We start from the raw sequence: 18,890 nt of genomic DNA, 5'->3' as shown, positions 1-18,890 counted from the left end.
CAAAGTAAAATTAGCTTAGAGTTAAAAATCGAAATTACATCAGCCTTCAGTCAGGCCTCCAGTTCGCACATTGCTAAGGCCTGTGTATTTGGTTTTGGTTTCTGAATCTTTAGGCTATCCTCGGACCTACCAAACCTTGATTTGTTATTCCAAGTAGTTTCGCGTACTTGTAGACTAGAGGCTTTTGACCCAGGGCTAGTTACTGTACCAAGATTGGCAGAGGGAAGTTTTCGATTGTTGACGTGTTGTTGCTGGGGATTTATTCCATCCACTAGGTGGTTATAGTCTGTGCGCATTTGTGACTATTTGTTTCAAGGATTTCTGAAAATTGTATTTGTTCAATTGAAACAGTTATTCTTTCATCATTAGAAAGAAATTTTCATGCTTTTAAGCATGGTAATAATTTGGTGGTATTGTTGTGTGTATTGAAATTACAATACCGCATTTTGTGATTGCTGTTTTATATCAAAAATTTGTCTAAACACCACTGCCATTCTGGTGGAATAATTCTGTGCGATCTTCCTAATAATAAAACAATATGTAAAAAAATGCGCAGTAAATAGTGCAATGACAGCAACAGCATGCGGACCCTAATAAAAGCACTTTTCGTTGATATATTTATTTTTACGTAGTGGCTATTTTTACCCACTTGTTGCCATGGTTACAATCAGGTGTTGCCAAAGTTAGTTAGGGTTAAAGTTAGGAAGGGTTAAGGTAAGGGTTAGAGTTAGGAATAAGGTTAGGGTTTTGCCCAGGACTAAAAAAATTTCCGAAATACAAGTTTTTGTTTTCAACAGCTTTAAACTTTTCTCAAATTAGGGCAGAATTCCTTATTTGGCAACAGCCTTATTTTTATGTTGCTTGAAAGCCATTTTTAATTATTTTTTTTATAAAAAACGGAATTTTACTGAAAACGTAATTTGCAAACTAAAAAACAAGTCACATAGTTAGCATAAAACGATAAAACTTACTCAAGTTGTGATAACATTATTGATAAATAAACTGTTAAATTTTTTTTGTCAAATTATTTTAATTGGAAAACATTTACAAGTTTGTGAAGTGCATGCAATTACTTTGATGGTTGCCAATTGACCCTATATATATATTATATATAAATTGCTATGGTTTACATGTATTGTTTTTGCTGTGTTGGTCAGAAACAAGAACTAGTGAACTGGTGCGCTTCTGACAGCTATTCACACTTTACCGTACTTTTGGTTGATTCAAACCTCATGAAGAAAAGGTTTCTTACAAGGTTGCCATATTGGCTTTTTGGAGTCAAATGTGAGATAAAGGCTACGCTACACCAATAATGTATATATTGTCTTTATACCTATGTACAGTCAATGTTGTAATGTTCTGCTAGAACTCCCTAATTTATTAGTGATAGTAAAATGGCATCTTATTCTGGACAAATGTCAAACAGGCCTACACCAACAAGACCACCAAGGCCGACAAACAAAAGGTAGATGTCTCAAGTTATTTTAAATTGTTTACCAATAAAAAAGGCAGGTTTAAATAAATGCCTTTGCATGATTTCATCGAATATTATACCTATTATATAATGTTTTGGCTAATTTTTTTCTGTTGTGGTTCATTTCAAGTGATTAGTATATCTTGAAGTACTAAACCGGTACTGTAGTTAGAATTAAACCTAATACACAACTTCAAAATCATTGAAATTTCATGCATAGTATCACAGAACTAATTTATGTGCATAGTTTGTAACATTCCCATTAAATGCAGACAAGTAGGAAGTGGAACTGCATCATCCACCAATACAAGTGTAACACCAGATCGCAATCTCCCAACTTATGCAGAGATAATTCCTGGATCTTCAAATGATATGCCAAGGAGGTTAGTACTAACTATTGATACTCTATTGAGAAAAAATATGGATAATTTTCTGTTACACTGCTCAGACTTTGAAAATAATCTAATTTGTACCTTGCTAAATACTGATGTATATCTAAGATCAAAATTTTATATGTTGCTTGTAAATTGTTTTACAAGGAAGATTGAGATGTTTGTAGTCTTTCCCCTGTACAGTGTACATGTATTTTTCCTCACTTTGTCATTTTTTTTCTCATGTAACTCCATATGGATGTGTATTGTGTAACATTTGTTGTGTGCATATCGGAAGCAAAGAAATATATTGTAAAATTTTCCCACTCTGACATTTATTGGCTCTAATAAAAACAGTTGTCTTTAACATTACCAAATACATACCGCTTTTATTCCAATACGATCCAGTACTTGTAGGTGTTTTGTTATTTTGTTGGAGGTTGAAATTCAATTAAAGTGTTAATTTGTATGTCTTACAGGGGGAGTGAAGGGGACACGGAAGTACAAGAAATTGCTCCAAATTCAAAAATACGACAGTCTCGTAGTGTGCGAAAACCGTCAATTCAAAGAACACGGCCAGAGATTACTATAATTTCTTCTCAGCCTATGCGAAATCATCCGGCCTTTGCAGATGGTTCAAAGGGAAGTTGTGTTCCTCCTGAAGCACCACCCAGCTATGATGAAGCAATGAAAAACACTTCACCCATACATGCATCAATCTCACAATCATCCAATTCAGGTTTGTTTCTGCTAAATCTTTCAGTTTTGATTTATTGTTTTAACATTTGATTTTTTGTAAATTGGTTGTATTTTGTGTACGGCCACCCATACTACTTTTTTGATCCTTATGTAATAAGTTATCTTTTGAAGATTGAACCATTGACAAATCTGTTGTTGCATAACAAGAAAGTGAAAAGAAACGGCAACTGTCAGAATTTAAAAAAAATATTTTGTTTCAATTAAAAAAAGTATGGATTGCTTGGGTAATAATGGACTTTCCAACAAAATGGTCTTAAACACAATCAAGTTTATTTCGGCATAGCTCCTCATTCATTTCAATTTACAATATCAGAAAATATATCACATTATTTTTATTCAAATGGAAGGTGCCCCCACACATGGGCATGAAGAAAATTCCAAAAAATTGAAAAAGTATGCAGATTAGTCATGTAGAAAAGTGATTCTAACTGGCAATGAACAAATTTTTCTTGACAATTAAATGTAGTAAGAATTGACAGCGATAGACACATAGGATCGTTTGTTGTAAAACTCTGCTAGTTAAGTAGCTAGAGCAAAAATGACCTTAACACTAATTCCATTCGCTTTTCTCATTTTTTAAACTTGTATATTGGCTTTTTATAATTTAAAATAGTGTGGTCTTTGAGTGAATTACATTGTTTTATTTGGCCAACAGAGTAAATTGAGTTTGAGACCTTTGTCCTAACCTCAATGCAAAAACCATGTTGTTTGATAGGCTATTCTACGTGTTGGGCATCTTTACTCTGAAAGAAAAAGCTTAAAGCTTTCTTTAGTTTTAAACTTAAGTCTACACCTCAACTTTGGTTTATAAAATATTAATGCAAGTTAGAAAAGCACATCAAAGGAAGTGTGGTATTTTGATTGTTGCAGAACATGCTACTGATAGAAGAGAAAATGGTGGTGCTCAAAGTGGCTCTGCTATTTCCGGGACTACACATCATGCAAGAGCAGAAATAGCACCAACAGTTCGCAGCAACCTCAATTCCACAAGCTCAACTTCAAGTGCTTTTGCGCATGAACAGCCTTCTATCATTGGGCTGGTATCAGAGAGTTCTGAGGGTGGAAACTGCAATAGGAACCAAAACAACAGTGATCAATTGGCAAATACGCCATCGCTATCAGAAAACTCTCAAACATCGTTTATTGCCGCTCGTTCAACAAATGCAATCTCTTCACATTCTGCTAATGCTAGTAGTTTAGATACAAGTCGCCCAACTCAGAGCCAGGTTAGTGTTTCTTATTGTGTGCTGTTGATTTTACGTTTAGCCTTGCATTCTATTGTGCAATGTGCAGTGATGTATATAGCATATTGATAGTCGGCATGACCTCGGTCTTGATTCATTTTTGAGATGACCAGCACATTATAAAATATTCTATTTCTGTATTGTTAAGTTATCTCTATTTGAATAAACGGAAAATGCTATTGCTGCAATAAAAGCAATTGTTATTAATGGCGGTAAGAGTACATTTTCTGTCAAAGTGCTTAAATTCAGAACAGCAATATTAAATGCATGTGGCTAATTTGTAGTTTGTTGACAAAAGATTGAGATATTGACAAAACTTTATCAAAGGTTTGTTGTTTTGGTATCCGGACATTTTGCCGAAAGACATTTTGCCGAAACCCATTTTGCCGATAGACATTTTGCCGAAAGGACTTATTGCCGAAAGGACTAAATGCCGAATGGACAAATTGCCGAAATTATACAAATGCATTATATGTTTTACCATAACCTAATAACACATAAATGTCATTCACAAACAGATTTCACTCACAAATTATGTGCTACAGCGCGTAAGTATCCGACAGAAGTGTTATATGTTTAACCAAACGTCTAATACTGATCTCCAAAACCTGTGGAGACTGCATATATACTTATAAGAGACTTGGTGTCACTTCAAACTAATACTGATTTCCAAATACTGTGGAGACTGTATATAAAGCAATTTTTAGGCAAACAACTCACAGTAGCAAAGTAATTACTATTTCAAAGCCACTGCTTGCATGGTAACGAGACTTGGTGTCACTTCAAAATAATTATTATACCAGTTCAAAGGCACTGCTTGCATAGCAATGAAACTTGCGACTTGGTGTCACTTTAAAATAATTACCAGTTCAAAGGCACTGCTTGCATAGTAACGAGACTTGGTGTTGCTTCAAAGTAATTTTTAGGCAAACAACAGTAGCAAAGTAATTCTATTTCAAAAGCATTGCTTGCATAGTAACGAGACTTTGTGTCACTTCGAAGTAATTTTTTTCCAAATTGTTTCGGCAATTTGTCCATTCGGCAGTTAGTCCTTTCGGAAATTTGTCCATTCGGCAAAATGTCCATCGGCATAATGTCCTTTCGGCAAAATGTCTTTCGGCAAAATGAGTTTCGGCAAAATGTCTTTCGGCAAAATGTCCGCGCACGGTTGTTTTGATGATTAAGCTACACCATCAGTGAAACCAGCAATTTTTAATATTGACTAAATAGTAATAGATTAGTTGAACTTATTGATATATAGTCTTAATCAATAATAATCAAAGAATTATTATCTATCAATCGCGCAGGTGTCGTTTAAGACTTAAACCAAGTGGAAAGATATAGAGTTTGATAGACATCACATCAAAAGATATTGTTTTTCACTTTTTTGCCACTTCTCTGAGTTTGTTTATTTGTTGCTTTACTGTAGGTAACATCACATGGTTCTTCATCAGTCATGAAATCGCCAATCTCAACCGGTCGACAAACTGTAAAGCCACCAATCCCTCCGAAAAAACATGGACTAATTGCTGCTGTGGCAAACCATCGAAATGAAGGATCAAGAGACAATCGTCAAACTAGCCCGTTGTTTCAAAATCCGGTTGTATCAGCATCTCGAAGCCCCACCCATTCAAATGTGACGAACCGCAGTCCTGTTGCATCGGCACGTAAATTGCCACCTCCCCCTCCACAGCCCCATATTACTCCTAAACAAACAGCAACACCTCTTCAACATGGTGGAGGTTCGGGAGTTTCGTTGGATGCTGGTGAAGATTGGCTTTATTCCACTATTAAGGAACCAGCAAACAAGAGAGTCGGAAAACTCAGACAAGTTTCTACTGAATCTGAAGAAGCTCCTGCTAAAGACAGAAACGAGGCTGCACCGAACCAAAGCTACAAAGCAGCAGATAATTTATCTGCAGCAAAGAACTTAAAACCTGCTGAGGTATCTGAACCAACTTATGCTTCTGTGAAGAAATCTTTCTCACAGAAAAAGCCAACACCACAGCCAAAACCTCGTCACCATACTCACCAACCTCATGCTTTAGCTGCCACACAACTGTACGAAGTTGTTGAAGATACATCATCCAACACGCATGCAATGCAACCACTCCCTCCCCCAATACCAGAGTCACGACCTCCTCCAGAAGACTATGAGGGTATTTTTTCAACTATGGCTAAAGATTCAAATGTTGCAAAAGACTTCCTTAAAGAAGATGAAAGCAATATTTGTGAAATTGATGCAAGTGGACACCCCAAGTCGGTGGAAAGAACAAAACATCAACGAGACTTGAACAAAGCTGATGATAAGATTGATACGTTACCCGGTGAAAATGGAAGTGCTGAAAAGGTCAATAGAGCTAACGATCCCTCCCTAAATGAATCTCCGTATGAGCAAATACTATATGGTTCAAGTAGCCCTGATGTCAGTGAAAGGCGAAAACCTGTTCCAGCTGCCCGTGTGAAGCAACTTCCCTTTAAGCCCATGCTGAATCCACCTCCTTTACCTCCAACTCCTCGAAGTTTTCACGGCCGTTCCAGCTACAAGACATCATTACCAAACAACAATGCTTTCACTCAGAAAGAAGCATGCTCATCAAGAGATATTCCTTCAAAAAGAAAGGCCCATACGTTCAAAGAAAAATCCGCAAAATCGTATGTTTCTCATGGTAATGAATGCCCTGCAGACAAGTCCTTTGATGCCCAAGCAAACAGCACCTCTGACCCTACACTGATGTCAAAATCTAAAAGCTTTTCGTTTTACCATCATAAAAAAAGAAGCGAATCGGAACAACACCCCAGAGTCAAAGTAAGTCCAAAATCAACCGATTTAAGCCTCAACCAATCAGCGCATTCTACAAGAAATAACAAAACGAAGCGTGCGCCTCCGCCAAGGCCTCCATTGCCACTGATTATGCAAAACAAAGCTTTACATTCAAAACATGACCATCATCAAAACGAAGGAACTGGCACTTCACCTAGTCCCGCATTAGTTCCGAATAAAGGAAATGCACAAGTGTACTCAGTTCCAGTTCAACATTACTCTCATCCTAAACCGGTGCAGCCACATTTGCCAAACAATCCTGCATCACAATCATTGCCTTCTCAACCGACTCCAGCAATAACCAAAGCACCGACATCTTCTTCCGGATTTCCTTCCCCAAAACCAAGAGCACATAATCAAGCTGCTGCTGCTTTAAACGAAAATGTTAAACCAATACCCGACGTTGGTAAATCTTCAAAACCAGCTCGTCCTCCGCTTATAAAAACTGCACTAAGTCACGCCAACAAACCGAACGTCAAGCAAAGTAAAAACCACACTGAAACAGAAAACTCCCCTTTTAATGTCATCAAAAATTCCAGCGAAAGTAAGGAAGCTGCTTCTACAGTAGACCAACAAATGAAAAACTATATGGCAAATGAGACATGGTGTGTAGCTACACATGACTACCAACCGCCTAACTTTACAGACCTGTCCTTTTCTTTTGGTGAAGAGATTCTTGTCTTAAAACAAATTGATGATAAATTATTGTTTGGTCGAAACAAAAAAGGTGTTGAAGGGTCGTTTCCAAGAAAGTACGTATCTTTGGAATCTCACGAGCAGAAACTTGCAACTGGGATACCAGAATCTTCACTGTACAAGACTACAAGTTCTGGAACAAATCGTAATGCAAACAGTGTCAGCAACAATACAGAAAACATCTGCGTGCTTGGCAAGGCGATTGCTTTGCATAATTATAAAGCTAGGGATGAGAATGATCTGAGCTTCGTTGCAGGAAATGAGATTGAGATCGTTGGCAATATCGGCAGTGAGTGGTTGAAAGGAAGAATAGACCAAGACATCGGAATATTCCCCAGAAACCTTGTCTCGTTTACCCCCACCCACGTTAATATTGGCCGGGACTCTAGACCTGTTGCTGCTCAAGCAAGCAAAACAGTCGCCATCGCTTTGTACGAATTTACAAGCATTCACGACAACGAATTGTCTCTTAGTGTCGGCGATCGTGTCGAAGTTATAAGTCGCATTGACGACGAGTGGCTTCAAGGAAAGAAGCAGGGAAAGGTTGGAATATTTCCTTCAGCATTTGTCGACTTGGCTTGTACAACTTCTCCCCTTGAAAATGAAACGTCTTCTTCGTTGATCGGGAATGCAAACAACAACACAGAAAAATCAATTTCTAAACAACACAAATCCACGGAAAATGATAAAGATGATGGTCATCCTCTTGGGTTTGCTGTGGCTTTGTATGGGTTTATTGGACAGAACGATACCGAGTTAACTTTCAAAGGCCATGATGTCATAACTATCACAGGTAGGCATTTCTAAGTCGTGGCCACGTTTTGTTAATCTGTTGTACCGTACATCTATTCACAGTTCAACGTTGTTCAGCAATACATGTCATTTCGAATGAGATACAGATATCGTAAGCCCAATTACAATAGTTTAGGGAGATTCCAGACTAGTCAACAAAGCTTTTGTTAGCAAAGGATTGACACAATGCCTGATAGGTTAAAGAAGGCACTATTTCCAACTACTGAACTAGGCGCTTTCAGAATAATCAAGCATGGCAACATTTTGACGAAAATCTACGTTGTAGGGTGTATTTCGTTGGTGAATTTAAATGGAACATTAACAAACTAGACTTTCTTTATACGATTTTTAACTTTAAAAATTTAATGCATTGAAAATGAACAACAGCACAATCACATGCTTTTTTTTTCAGCTCTCTTAACTTATGTTGTGAGCTGTTGAAAATAACTTCGATTGCACGCAAAGAGTCAGCATTTTAATTTTGTTGGTTCTTTATATAAATTTTAACTGTTTACTAAATTGTGTTCAGAAAAAGTCAATGAAGAATGGCTTGCGGGGAAGGTGGATGGTAAGAGTGGAATGTTTCCTGCCAACTATGTGAAAATTACCCATGTGAGTGCTTTCTTTTAGACGTATTTACCCTTAATGAGGAGAGAGGGGCGATTTTATAAAATGGTTACTGATTACAAACGGAAGTTTCGAGCTCATCGGCCTCGGTGCCCGCATCGAGGTTTGTTGCTTGCAGTGATTGCGACTTCGTCAATATCTTATTCAAATAGAATCGTCCAAAATAAAGGATCCTTGTGACTTTTCATTGTCAATAACATCGAGGAACCTAAACTGAGGTTAAGAGACATCAGTGTCTACTTCATCTCTTATTGGTTGCTTTTTTTCATGTTAATAAACTTTTTGAACAGATGAATAAAGAGCAACACTAAATTGAAACAAGGTTTTTTCGTTTACCTGGAAGACGTTAGCGTACCAGCAAAACCAAGGGAACTTGTTTGTGTTCCTTTTCTTACATCCTCAACTTGGCAAAGCAATCTTCCAGGTGCTACGTTTCAATGAAAATTGGTATGATATCGACATTTTGAATATGAAGTTTTAAAATTTATTGCAGCAGAACCATGACGTCACCACATGCAAGGCTAAGCAGAAATTACTGCGGTTAAGAAATTTATTTGCTCACGCTTACACTTTCAAAATGCTGTTAATTGGGTGTGTTCATACCATCCAACACGTGGTATGTTTTATTTCATGTATTACACACCACCTTCACCAAGTTCAACATTTGTGATTGTTTCCAGAAGAAACTATGTTATCATCACAGTTATTATTTGCTGATGTTGAATGAATGGCCTTATTACACTATTTTACTTGTTTTTGAAAACGGTTTCATTTTATTTACCAGATACGTAAAACGAATGTTTATATTTTTGGAAGTTCATCTCACTCAAAGTACAGTTATTGATTAGATTTTTTGCTTTTATTAAAATTGTCTCCATGTGCCCAGTTTTGAATGCTTCCGAACTGCACCAGTGTGTGAACTGTAATTTTGAAAACCTTGCTAATTTCGTCGATTGAATTCCCACTTTCAAAATGAAACTGTTTTGTGAAACTTCTGGAATGCCAGTCGCATTGAGTTTTGTTTGCACGAAGCAAACATTTCTAAATACGATATCCCAACGTCCATTAATGTTCTGTTGAGAAAGAGTGATCTTCTTGGCGTCAGCACTACCTGACTACTCAGCATAGAACAGCGAGCATTGTGTTTCGCTAACCATACCATTGTAGCCTTCACACTAGCCATCAAGACTGTTCCAAAAACATGTGTTTTTCGGCAGTCGATTGTAGCAAGAATTGACAGCGATGGACACGTGTTTCGCCCATGAGGCTCAGTATCGCACCATTAATTCATGCCACATACTTTTCAACTGCTGTTTTTGTCAGTCGATTGAATCTTTACCATTGTCAGCCAATTGAATCCAGGCGTAGGCCACGAATCCAGGCCATTAATATTCGGAGGCAAGTAAGCGCACATCGCTTCACGCAGAAACAAATAACATATAATGGCATAAACAACAACGATACATGAAAGCGATAGCTTAATTTGGTGCGATGTCTAGCGACTCCGGTACAATACGAGAGCATTTTCTCTTGCTTTTGTTTCTGTGTTTTATTTCTCTTAAAACTCTGTGCATTTTTTTTGCTGAATTGATGTACTCTCTTTACTGTTATCATTCGTGTTGCACTTCAACGTCTGTACGTGTGATGTTCGCTTTTGCTTTGTGTGTCATGTATTTGTAATGTTGTAACGTCTACTTATGAAATAGTTTGTTTTTATTCAACCCACTTGACGTTGCTCTGCTTGTTTTCATTTTAAGGTTTCCGCATTGTTTTTGATTCATATATATTTTGTTTTCTGTCAATAGCGGTACAACATACCTTTATGTTTTCGTAATGTACTACAGTAATTTTGCACTGATTTTACCACTAAAATTGAATCCAATGCTTTTTTCTGGTAGGGTGAATTAACGGACTCTAGAAAAGCTACCGATTGTTGATTTGTGTCACCAAGCGCCAAACTTGACTAATTGCTATGTTTTACAAACAAGTTCCCTGTAGGTTCTGTAAGAAATCTTTGATTTCAATTGACCTTGCAAGATATTGTATATATATAAACGATGTTGCTTCCATGGCTTTATTGACCGCTCCTTAAGAAAAATCGAGACTTTCCACCAAATTAAAATTTTTTGATGAGATTCAGTTCTTTTACTAATGAGATGTTTTTTGTATGATTTTTGTAAATATTTTGCTTTACTGGCTTTCATCCGTGCCTGCTTCGTTTGTTCCTTTTATGGTACTTCAGCCTATTTCATGTACTTGTTTCTCTTGCTATGTGAGAGTATCCAATCTTCATATTTTTGTTGAAACTCATCAGTCTGTGAGTAATGTTGTTGCTTTTTAAGCTATGGCCTACTACGGTTTATGTTGCTTTCCGCTCGTTGACTCAATTGTTGTTGTGCAATAAAAATATGATTTGCTTGCGTAGCAAGTAAAAATGCTTGCTTGTGCTGCAATGATACTTTATATTCCGTGAGCGATTTCAAGACACGCACACAATTGTCCATGACAGCTCACAGACGGCAAATCAAGCTTTTTTATTTTTATTCAGCGTCTGCAGGCGTTGTGAAAAAGCCTTGATTTTCTGACTTGGCTGCTACATTTATGTGAATGGTTTTTGATTTATATCTTAACTTTACTCTGTTTCCATTGCACTGGTGTTGCAATTTTCTGTGAAAAGCCTTGTCACGATTAATAAATCTATCCTTTAAATTGCAGGGTATGTCCTAGAAATAGCAGCAAAAACGTTTCGATTGCTAGCTTGAAACAATGAAACTACTAAGTTCGTCTTCCAGATTTTGCATCAAATATTTAGCTTATTTTAGTCGTAGGCATCTACCGTCTGTTCGCAGAATCTATAGTTCCCAATCTGCTTGGTCTTTGTCAAACTTTTTGTCAGCGCATCACAACGACCAGGTAGCGATTCTTGATAGCGAACGAGCTTACACATATTCGGAGCTACTTCAACTGAGCGTCAACCTTAAAGGTTAGAAAGTTAATCAATCACTTACGCTTTTGATGCATGTGTTGTCTGCATAGTGCATTTATGCACCTTTTCAGTTAAATGCTCTTGCATTTGGTAGTAATTCAGGAATCACAAACAGTAGGCATCATAAGTTGTTTGTTGCAAAATACTTTTTCTCTGTATTTTTCATGCAATCTTTAAATTCAAAAAATGTATTTTATGTACAAATATCGGAATCTTATAGCCTGAATCATGTTCATAAAAATGGATAATCACATTGAATTTAGGTTTCTTCTGAGGGTGTTTCTCTTAACCTGTTTATTAACTTTTCCTAAATTGCTTCATGGATGACTGGATATGCTGCAATAATGAAATCTGAAATCTGATCTGTTTGTATTGTTTTCTCAAAACTAACGAGTTGATTGGATTTTTACGTCTACAGACGTTAAATCAATGTAAAACGAATGGATTTTGCTCGGTAGTGTGATGGTTTTGTGAGCCAGCGTAAAAGACACGCAAAAGTACTTTATTTAAGCTTCTGTAGGCCGTCTACATTTTTCTTGAGTGAGACAAGCGTTTCTATTTTAGACAAGCTTCATGCTGAATGCCAAACTTCGTTGATTGGTGAACGTGTTGCCTACATGACTCGAAATGATGCCAAATACATAATATGTCTGTGGGCTATATGGCTGAGTGGAGCTTTTGCCGTTCCATTATGCCCGAAGCACCCTTCTTCGGAAGTGGAATATGTTTTACGAAATTCGCAAGCAAACACGATTATCTCAGCACACCAGTACGATAAAGTAAGAACATGTAGTTTTTATTTTTTACAAGCGGCAAGTCTGTTATCGTATTATCCGAATGTTTTCAGTTACTTATAACCCAAGTTATTTTGGGCTAAATTTTAAAAATTTTGTGAAACAGGTTGTTTTTGTTTTAATGTTTCTAATATGGTTCAATTAAAACATACAATAGTTTGGTGCAGTGAAACCTGCAGATTATCACCTGAAACACTTTGTGATAGCTCAATTTAATTTACACCAGAAAATCATTTAATTAAATCTGCTGTTTGTCGTTTTTTTTTTAGTTAGGAAAAGAACTTTCGAAAAAACTATGCATCAAACATATATTACTGCCCAAAAGAATGGTGCCAGATAAAAATAAAGTCGTCAAAGATGATAAATTATCTCCAGAGCAAAGTTTCAAAGATACAAGTGGCTTGATTGTATACACAAGTGGAAGCACAGGTCAGCCAAAAGGTGTTCTGCATACAATGTCAAGCCTAAACGCTCAGGTTGCTGGTTGTTTACTCATTTATTCTAGTTACCGGCATAAACATTAATGTTGTTTCGCTTCAATGTTTACGTATTTACGTCATTATTTGACTACAGCTATTTACTTTTCAAGTGAATAGAAATAGTCACATATTAAACAGCTTTATTCCTAATAAAGTTATAAATTAGCAGCTATAGGCTAGGCCTATCAATTATGTATGAAAGATAGTAATATAGATAGTATGAAAGAAAGGAATTGCTACGATGCAAAATCTCTGGTGTTAGAGGTTGAGCTTATTGCTGCTAACAGCTCAGTTATAATTCGCTGCTTTGAAACAGTTCTAAAACATTTTTTTCAAATACGTTGGATAGAGGTGTCGAAGTGAACAGTGGCGGCTCGTGGTCTCAAAACATGGGGGGGCTGCATCAACCAGTAGGCTAATCTAATATAAATAATTATAAACCTGTACCGGACTGAGTTATAAATGCACTGAGTTAAGGTTAGTAACACAGTAACATGTTCTTTTAATTGGCTGTCGTTTAATGTTTTTTTCATTTAAAGTAAACTTTTGATAATGGCTTGAATTTGGTCAAGTTTAGGTGGTCACCAAATGGAGCTAGTACTATTTTGGGACTTGGTATTAACTTAGTTGGTTAGATCTATGCTTGTGCTTTCCAACGATAGCAAATTTGTTGAAATTGAACAACAAATGAATAAATGGGAGAAAATTTCCTTCAGGTGTTTTTCAGTGCATTTCCACCCCGTACTTTCCCCTTTATAATAGTCCATTCCAACCTGTGTGACGTACTAAGACGTCATCATCCCAAAAGGACGAATTGTGAAAGAGCACCAATAATTACAGTAATTGGCTTTACTTCACATCAAAACTAGTCTGTCTCAGTGACTTCTCAAAACACAGATCAAGTAAAGTAACCTACAATCCCTTCACCTAATCACCGATAGCTTCCACACGCTTACCCTAAAGATTTACGAGAACCAAAGTTGGAATCCCTGACCAGGGTCTGTTCTATTTGCAGTCCCTACATCGCTTGTTCAGTGACGCTAGAAAACTTTTTTCTGAAAAACCTACGTCATAAAAAAAAGAACAAGCAATACCGGACCTGCAGAATTTGCAGACCCAGAGTTGCCAATTAATTTTTGTAACACAAATGTTTTTTTTTTACAAAAAAAATTAATATTAAGAGTTTTTTTAATTCTTCAAGCGAAATAAATTAAAAAAAAACATGGCAAAACTATCTATATGTAATATAATTCACATATGCACAAAAATGCTGGGGGGGCTGCAGTCCCGCAGTCCCTTATGACGAGCCGCCACTGGAAGTGAATATCTGACTCAGCGAAAATAGTTTTGAGTATGACTGGCACTCTTACCACGTTGTCACGGGCTCGTTAAATTAGTGGTTCAAGTGACCGCCTCTGAATCGGTAGACGTGGGTTCGATACCTTGTCGGGTCATAACAAAAACTTCGTGAAAGTAGTACTGAATATTATTACTTCTTGGCATTCAGCAACGGAATGTATTCAGGGTAATAATGCAGTCGGTTGTGCCTCTGTGTGCACTGCACTGACACTGTTTCGTAAACGGCTGCAAACAACCAATACATTGCTGTATAAAACCACATCATTGTACTTGACTTTAGCGAGGACAAATTACATTTTGTTACAAAACATAACTCAGTCGATTTATCTAGCACTATTGCAAATTTAATCACTGTCAAACATATATTTCTTTGCGAGAAAATGATCTTTTTTGTGTTGAATTGCACAGATTCATTGGATTTATGTTTTCCAATGGAAATCGACATCACTGACTAAAAACAACAATACTGTACTTTTAGGGTTGCTAAGACTTAGCATCATAATGGTGTTGCAAAACGTAGGTAGAAGACATGGTGAAGGCGTGGAAGTGGAGCGCCGATGATATTGCATTGCACGTCTTGCCGCTACATCATGTGCATGGTATTGTCAACCTCTTGTTGTGTCCTTTGTCTGTTGGGGCTCTGGTTGTGATAGAAAATGAGTTTGACCCAAAAACTGTGAGTGACTGGATGACTATGTCTGATTTTTATCATTTAACACTTAACTTATTAAAGTTTACTCACAATACTATTTCTTAGTTTGCCTATTCTGCTGTAAATCACTGTAGCATTTGACATCTTTTTAACATCATCAAAACGAAGAAAAATTAGCTTACCAGTCAATGTTTCATGACATAATATTTTTAAAAAGATGTACGAAAAGTTCTCGGGGTGTTAAAGTTGAGTTTGATAATCTCAGCTAAGTCTTGAAATCGGGTCAATTCGGTTCACTGCAACCAGGCCAACTTTAAACCAGCACGGCTTGGGCTTTGTTGTAGGTTTGGAGGCATTTGCTACAAAAGACAGATCCTCAGATCAATGTATTCATGGCCGTGCCTACGATTTATGCCAAGCTCATTGAGTATTTTGATAAGAACCAGATGAATGCACAAGATACAAGAGAGCTGTGCAAGAACGTCCGTTTGATGGTGTCAGGTTTCTTAATATGTTAGGAGCATTCTCTTTGATTTATTTATACACTTTGTTGTAAAAGCTACTAGACTTTTATTTCTTAAGTTCCTTATTCCTTGTTCTTCAGTCCCAAGTTCGACAGACACTGCCTTTTTCCTCCCTTGGAACGGTAGCAGAGACCACGATTACATATCAGGACAATTATCAAGCAGTTATATTGTGTGTTTTTTTTATCAACTCACCATGTTAATTGCACGTCCATGTCCACTGTCAACGTCCGATTTAAAGTTTGATAGTTTCTTCATGTCACCTGTAGCTGAGTTTCACGACTGTGAATTTGCAATTTTGATCACTTTGTAGGATCGGCCGCTCTGCCAGTATCGTTGCTTGAAAGATGGAAGGATTTAACTAGACACACATTGCTTGAACGATATGGAATGACTGAAATAGGAATGGCATTGACAAACTCTTACGACGGTCCAAGAATACCAGGTAAGCTGTGGGTTTTATCCGTGTGTTGTATACTTTGAAGGATTGTAATCAAAACTGATATAATAATAATTTACTAAACACCTTTTAATTTCAGCGATGATTGTAATTTGAAAGTTAAAATGTTTAAAAACGTAATTTTTGTCGTCGTACTATTTCATGTTGCAGAGTATTGTAAAAAAAATTTCCTTGCCAATATTCGAACTAACTACATAATTCTATTTGTTGGTTATGATAGATATTTCTTTTTTCAAATCGGACGAGGTTCCCATCAGGTTAAAAACTCTTGTCCGTATTCTTATTTGTTGATTCTACATTGTTAGGTTCGGTGGGTTTGCCCTTTCCCGGCGTTTCAGTGAAAATCCTGCCATCCGATGAAAATGACAAGATTGACATCAACAAGTATTTCATTTTATTGATTTTCATGGGCGAGCTTAAATTGAGTAACGGTACCACAAATGTTTTTATTGCATGCTATGCGTACATGAAGTGTATTCATCTAAAATCTTAAGTTCTATTATTTTGTTGTGATTCATATTCTCTATTGTTCGCCTATTTGCTGAAACATCAGCTAAAGTGTAAAGAAAGCGCTGTAAGTTTGTCATTTTGATTTGTCAGGCTTTACAATTTTATTTGCTTCAAGAACATGTGTAGGAAAAGTTATTGAGCAACTAATATTTCATAGTCTATCCGAAATATTCCGAAACTAAGCCAGGGAATTCGAAATGTTCTGAAGTCCACTCGACCATACCGAAATGTTCCGAAATCGATCGATCAGCCAACATGTGATTGACTGGTTTATGCTTTCCCAAACCAAAACTCGCGTTCGTTATCCACGCATAACTTAATAAAATTTGTATGCTAGGTGTGCACATCATGCGACTCCGCTACTAGTTAACTGCATTTACACTTCAGTTACGTTGTGCACGCCAAAGGAAATATTGTGCATGAGACACCAGGACGAGAAAGAGAACAAGGGAGTTTGTTGGTAAAGTCTCCTTCCATGTTCAAGAGCTACTGGAACAATGCAAGGGAAACCACAAACAGTTTCATCGAAGGTAGATGCTCAATTTCCCATGACCGATATAGACAACGTATATGGGGACATGTATTTAAAGGTTTCGATTGCGAGCCTCGCGTTACACACTGCGCAGTGCAATCACTTTCATCATGATAGATTTTATGCATTGGCAATGATTAATCCTTTATCGCAAAGAATTTTTTTTCAGCTCATGCTTCAACTGATTAATTATTTATCATCTGAACTTTTCAATTAAATTCAATTAACACTCTTTATAATGTTGAGGAAACAGGCATAATTCATTGATCTTATTGGCTTGTGTTGTTGTGCTCAATCAAGAGAAACAATCCTATGAAATGTAATGTTGTAAAACGGCAAAGTACTTAAACAATATCACACGTACAAGTGACGTAGTAATATAATTGAGTAGTTTCTTCAGTTTAGTTTAAATGGAGTTCATTTACAATCTGTTTTTCACACCCTTAACATTACGGTACTAACCTATTTTGAGTTCATATTTTTAGTTGTTTTTTTTCCAGACTGGTTCATAACAGGTGATACAGCTGTGTACGAGAACGGCACGTTTCGCATTGTTGGTAGAAGCTCAGTTGATATAATTAAGAGTGGAGGATACAAAATCAGTGCTCTCAGCATTGAACAACAATTGCTAAACCATCCAGCAATCAATGAGGTAGTCAAGTTTACGTTTTAAACATTACGTGCAAGTTTAACCAGGCGTTTTTTTTAGATTGGGGTTCAATTCAATCTGACCTACCTCTAATGTGGTCCGCCGATGCAATAAAAAACTTTCACAATTTTTTAGGCTTTTTCTTGTGCTTAAAAACGTAGTGCATCGAAACTTAACTACTGTATGCGATAATAAAAATCAGGAATGTGGAGTTGGGCGAAAGATATACGACTCCGACTCCTCGATTTATAACTGGCCGACTTCAGTGCTGTCAGATTTTGAGGGTTGCCAGATATTTTAATTTTTGTCTTTATTTTTTTGAAATTTAAAATACACTTAACTTGCGATCGCTATTGAAACGGGGACTTTTACAAAAACTGACAAGAACAAACACTCATATTTTTTTGGTGAAGTTATAAAGCGCAATACAGAGAACATTTGCGAGTAACAATATTTTCAAAAAAGATTGCAAATGAAAATTTTGTTGTTGATTGTTTTGTATCAAGTGGGAGTTGGCCTTGTTTTAACGACTCTGACTCCGGACATGTCAAAATCCTTCCGACTTCACAGCCCTGGTAAAATGATGCTGATGTTTTCATAATGGTTAAATCCCTGAACACTAATCCTTTGGTTTCATACAGATTTCATGATGAGAGTTAAACCAAAATATTTAGATCTGAAAATTGGTTGACAGGTGGAGTGTAACAAATGATTGTGTTTAATTTTTTTTCGTTAGGCTTCCGTAGTCGGTGTACCTGATCCTGTCTGGGGTCAGCGAGTGGCTGCTATTTTAAAGTTGAAGGAAGGAGAGGCGTTGCTTTACCAAGACCTCCGACACTGGTGTAAAGACCATATGGCAAGCTATCAAGTACCAAAAGAAATGCTTGTCGTTTTGGAAATACCTCGTAACCTCATGGGTAAAGTCAACAAGAAAGATTTGTTGCAAAAGTTTTTTACTAACTCTGTGAATGAGAACAACAAAGAAACTTTGTAACATCGTAGGGCAAAGTGGGGCGTGTTGTCACAGGGGCGTGTTGTCACAGCACGATTTCCATGTGATAACCCAAGCGTATAACCACGAGTTTTCAATGGAACGCATAGTTTTCAGTTCTCTTTCGTACAAGCAGTGAAGGTTAATAAATTTGTCACTACAGCAGA

At 36.9% G+C, this 18,890-nt stretch overlaps 2 protein-coding genes across 2 annotated transcripts; both read left to right on the top strand.

Annotated features, from left to right (window-relative positions):
* The first annotated feature begins 1,341 nt into the window (after positions 1 to 1,341).
* LOC145780208 (uncharacterized) lies at positions 1,342 to 11,501 on the top strand. Its single transcript, XM_082591913.1, has 7 exons — positions 1,342 to 1,465; positions 1,747 to 1,857; positions 2,325 to 2,584; positions 3,475 to 3,830; positions 5,278 to 8,161; positions 8,690 to 8,772; positions 9,078 to 11,501. Exons 1-7 carry the CDS (start codon positions 1,395 to 1,397, stop codon positions 9,096 to 9,098), a joined length of 3,786 nt encoding a protein of 1,261 aa, XP_082448039.1. The 5' UTR covers positions 1,342 to 1,394; the 3' UTR covers positions 9,099 to 11,501.
* Positions 11,502 to 11,531: 30 nt separating this feature from the next.
* LOC145780207 (malonate--CoA ligase ACSF3, mitochondrial-like) lies at positions 11,532 to 18,726 on the top strand. Its single transcript, XM_082591912.1, has 10 exons — positions 11,532 to 11,770; positions 12,338 to 12,552; positions 12,837 to 13,043; positions 14,926 to 15,081; positions 15,402 to 15,558; positions 15,895 to 16,026; positions 16,347 to 16,425; positions 16,939 to 17,081; positions 17,584 to 17,735; positions 18,469 to 18,726. Exons 1-10 carry the CDS (start codon positions 11,554 to 11,556, stop codon positions 18,724 to 18,726), a joined length of 1,716 nt encoding a protein of 571 aa, XP_082448038.1. The 5' UTR covers positions 11,532 to 11,553.
* Positions 18,727 to 18,890: the final 164 nt, after the last annotated feature.

Source organism: Aplidium turbinatum, chromosome 11, assembly GCF_918807975.1.
Source record: "Aplidium turbinatum chromosome 11, kaAplTurb1.1, whole genome shotgun sequence".
NCBI classification, from domain to species: domain Eukaryota; kingdom Metazoa; phylum Chordata; class Ascidiacea; order Aplousobranchia; family Polyclinidae; genus Aplidium; species Aplidium turbinatum.
Note: the sequence above shows the minus strand (reverse complement) of the source record. Positions and strands in the feature narration are given on the sequence as shown.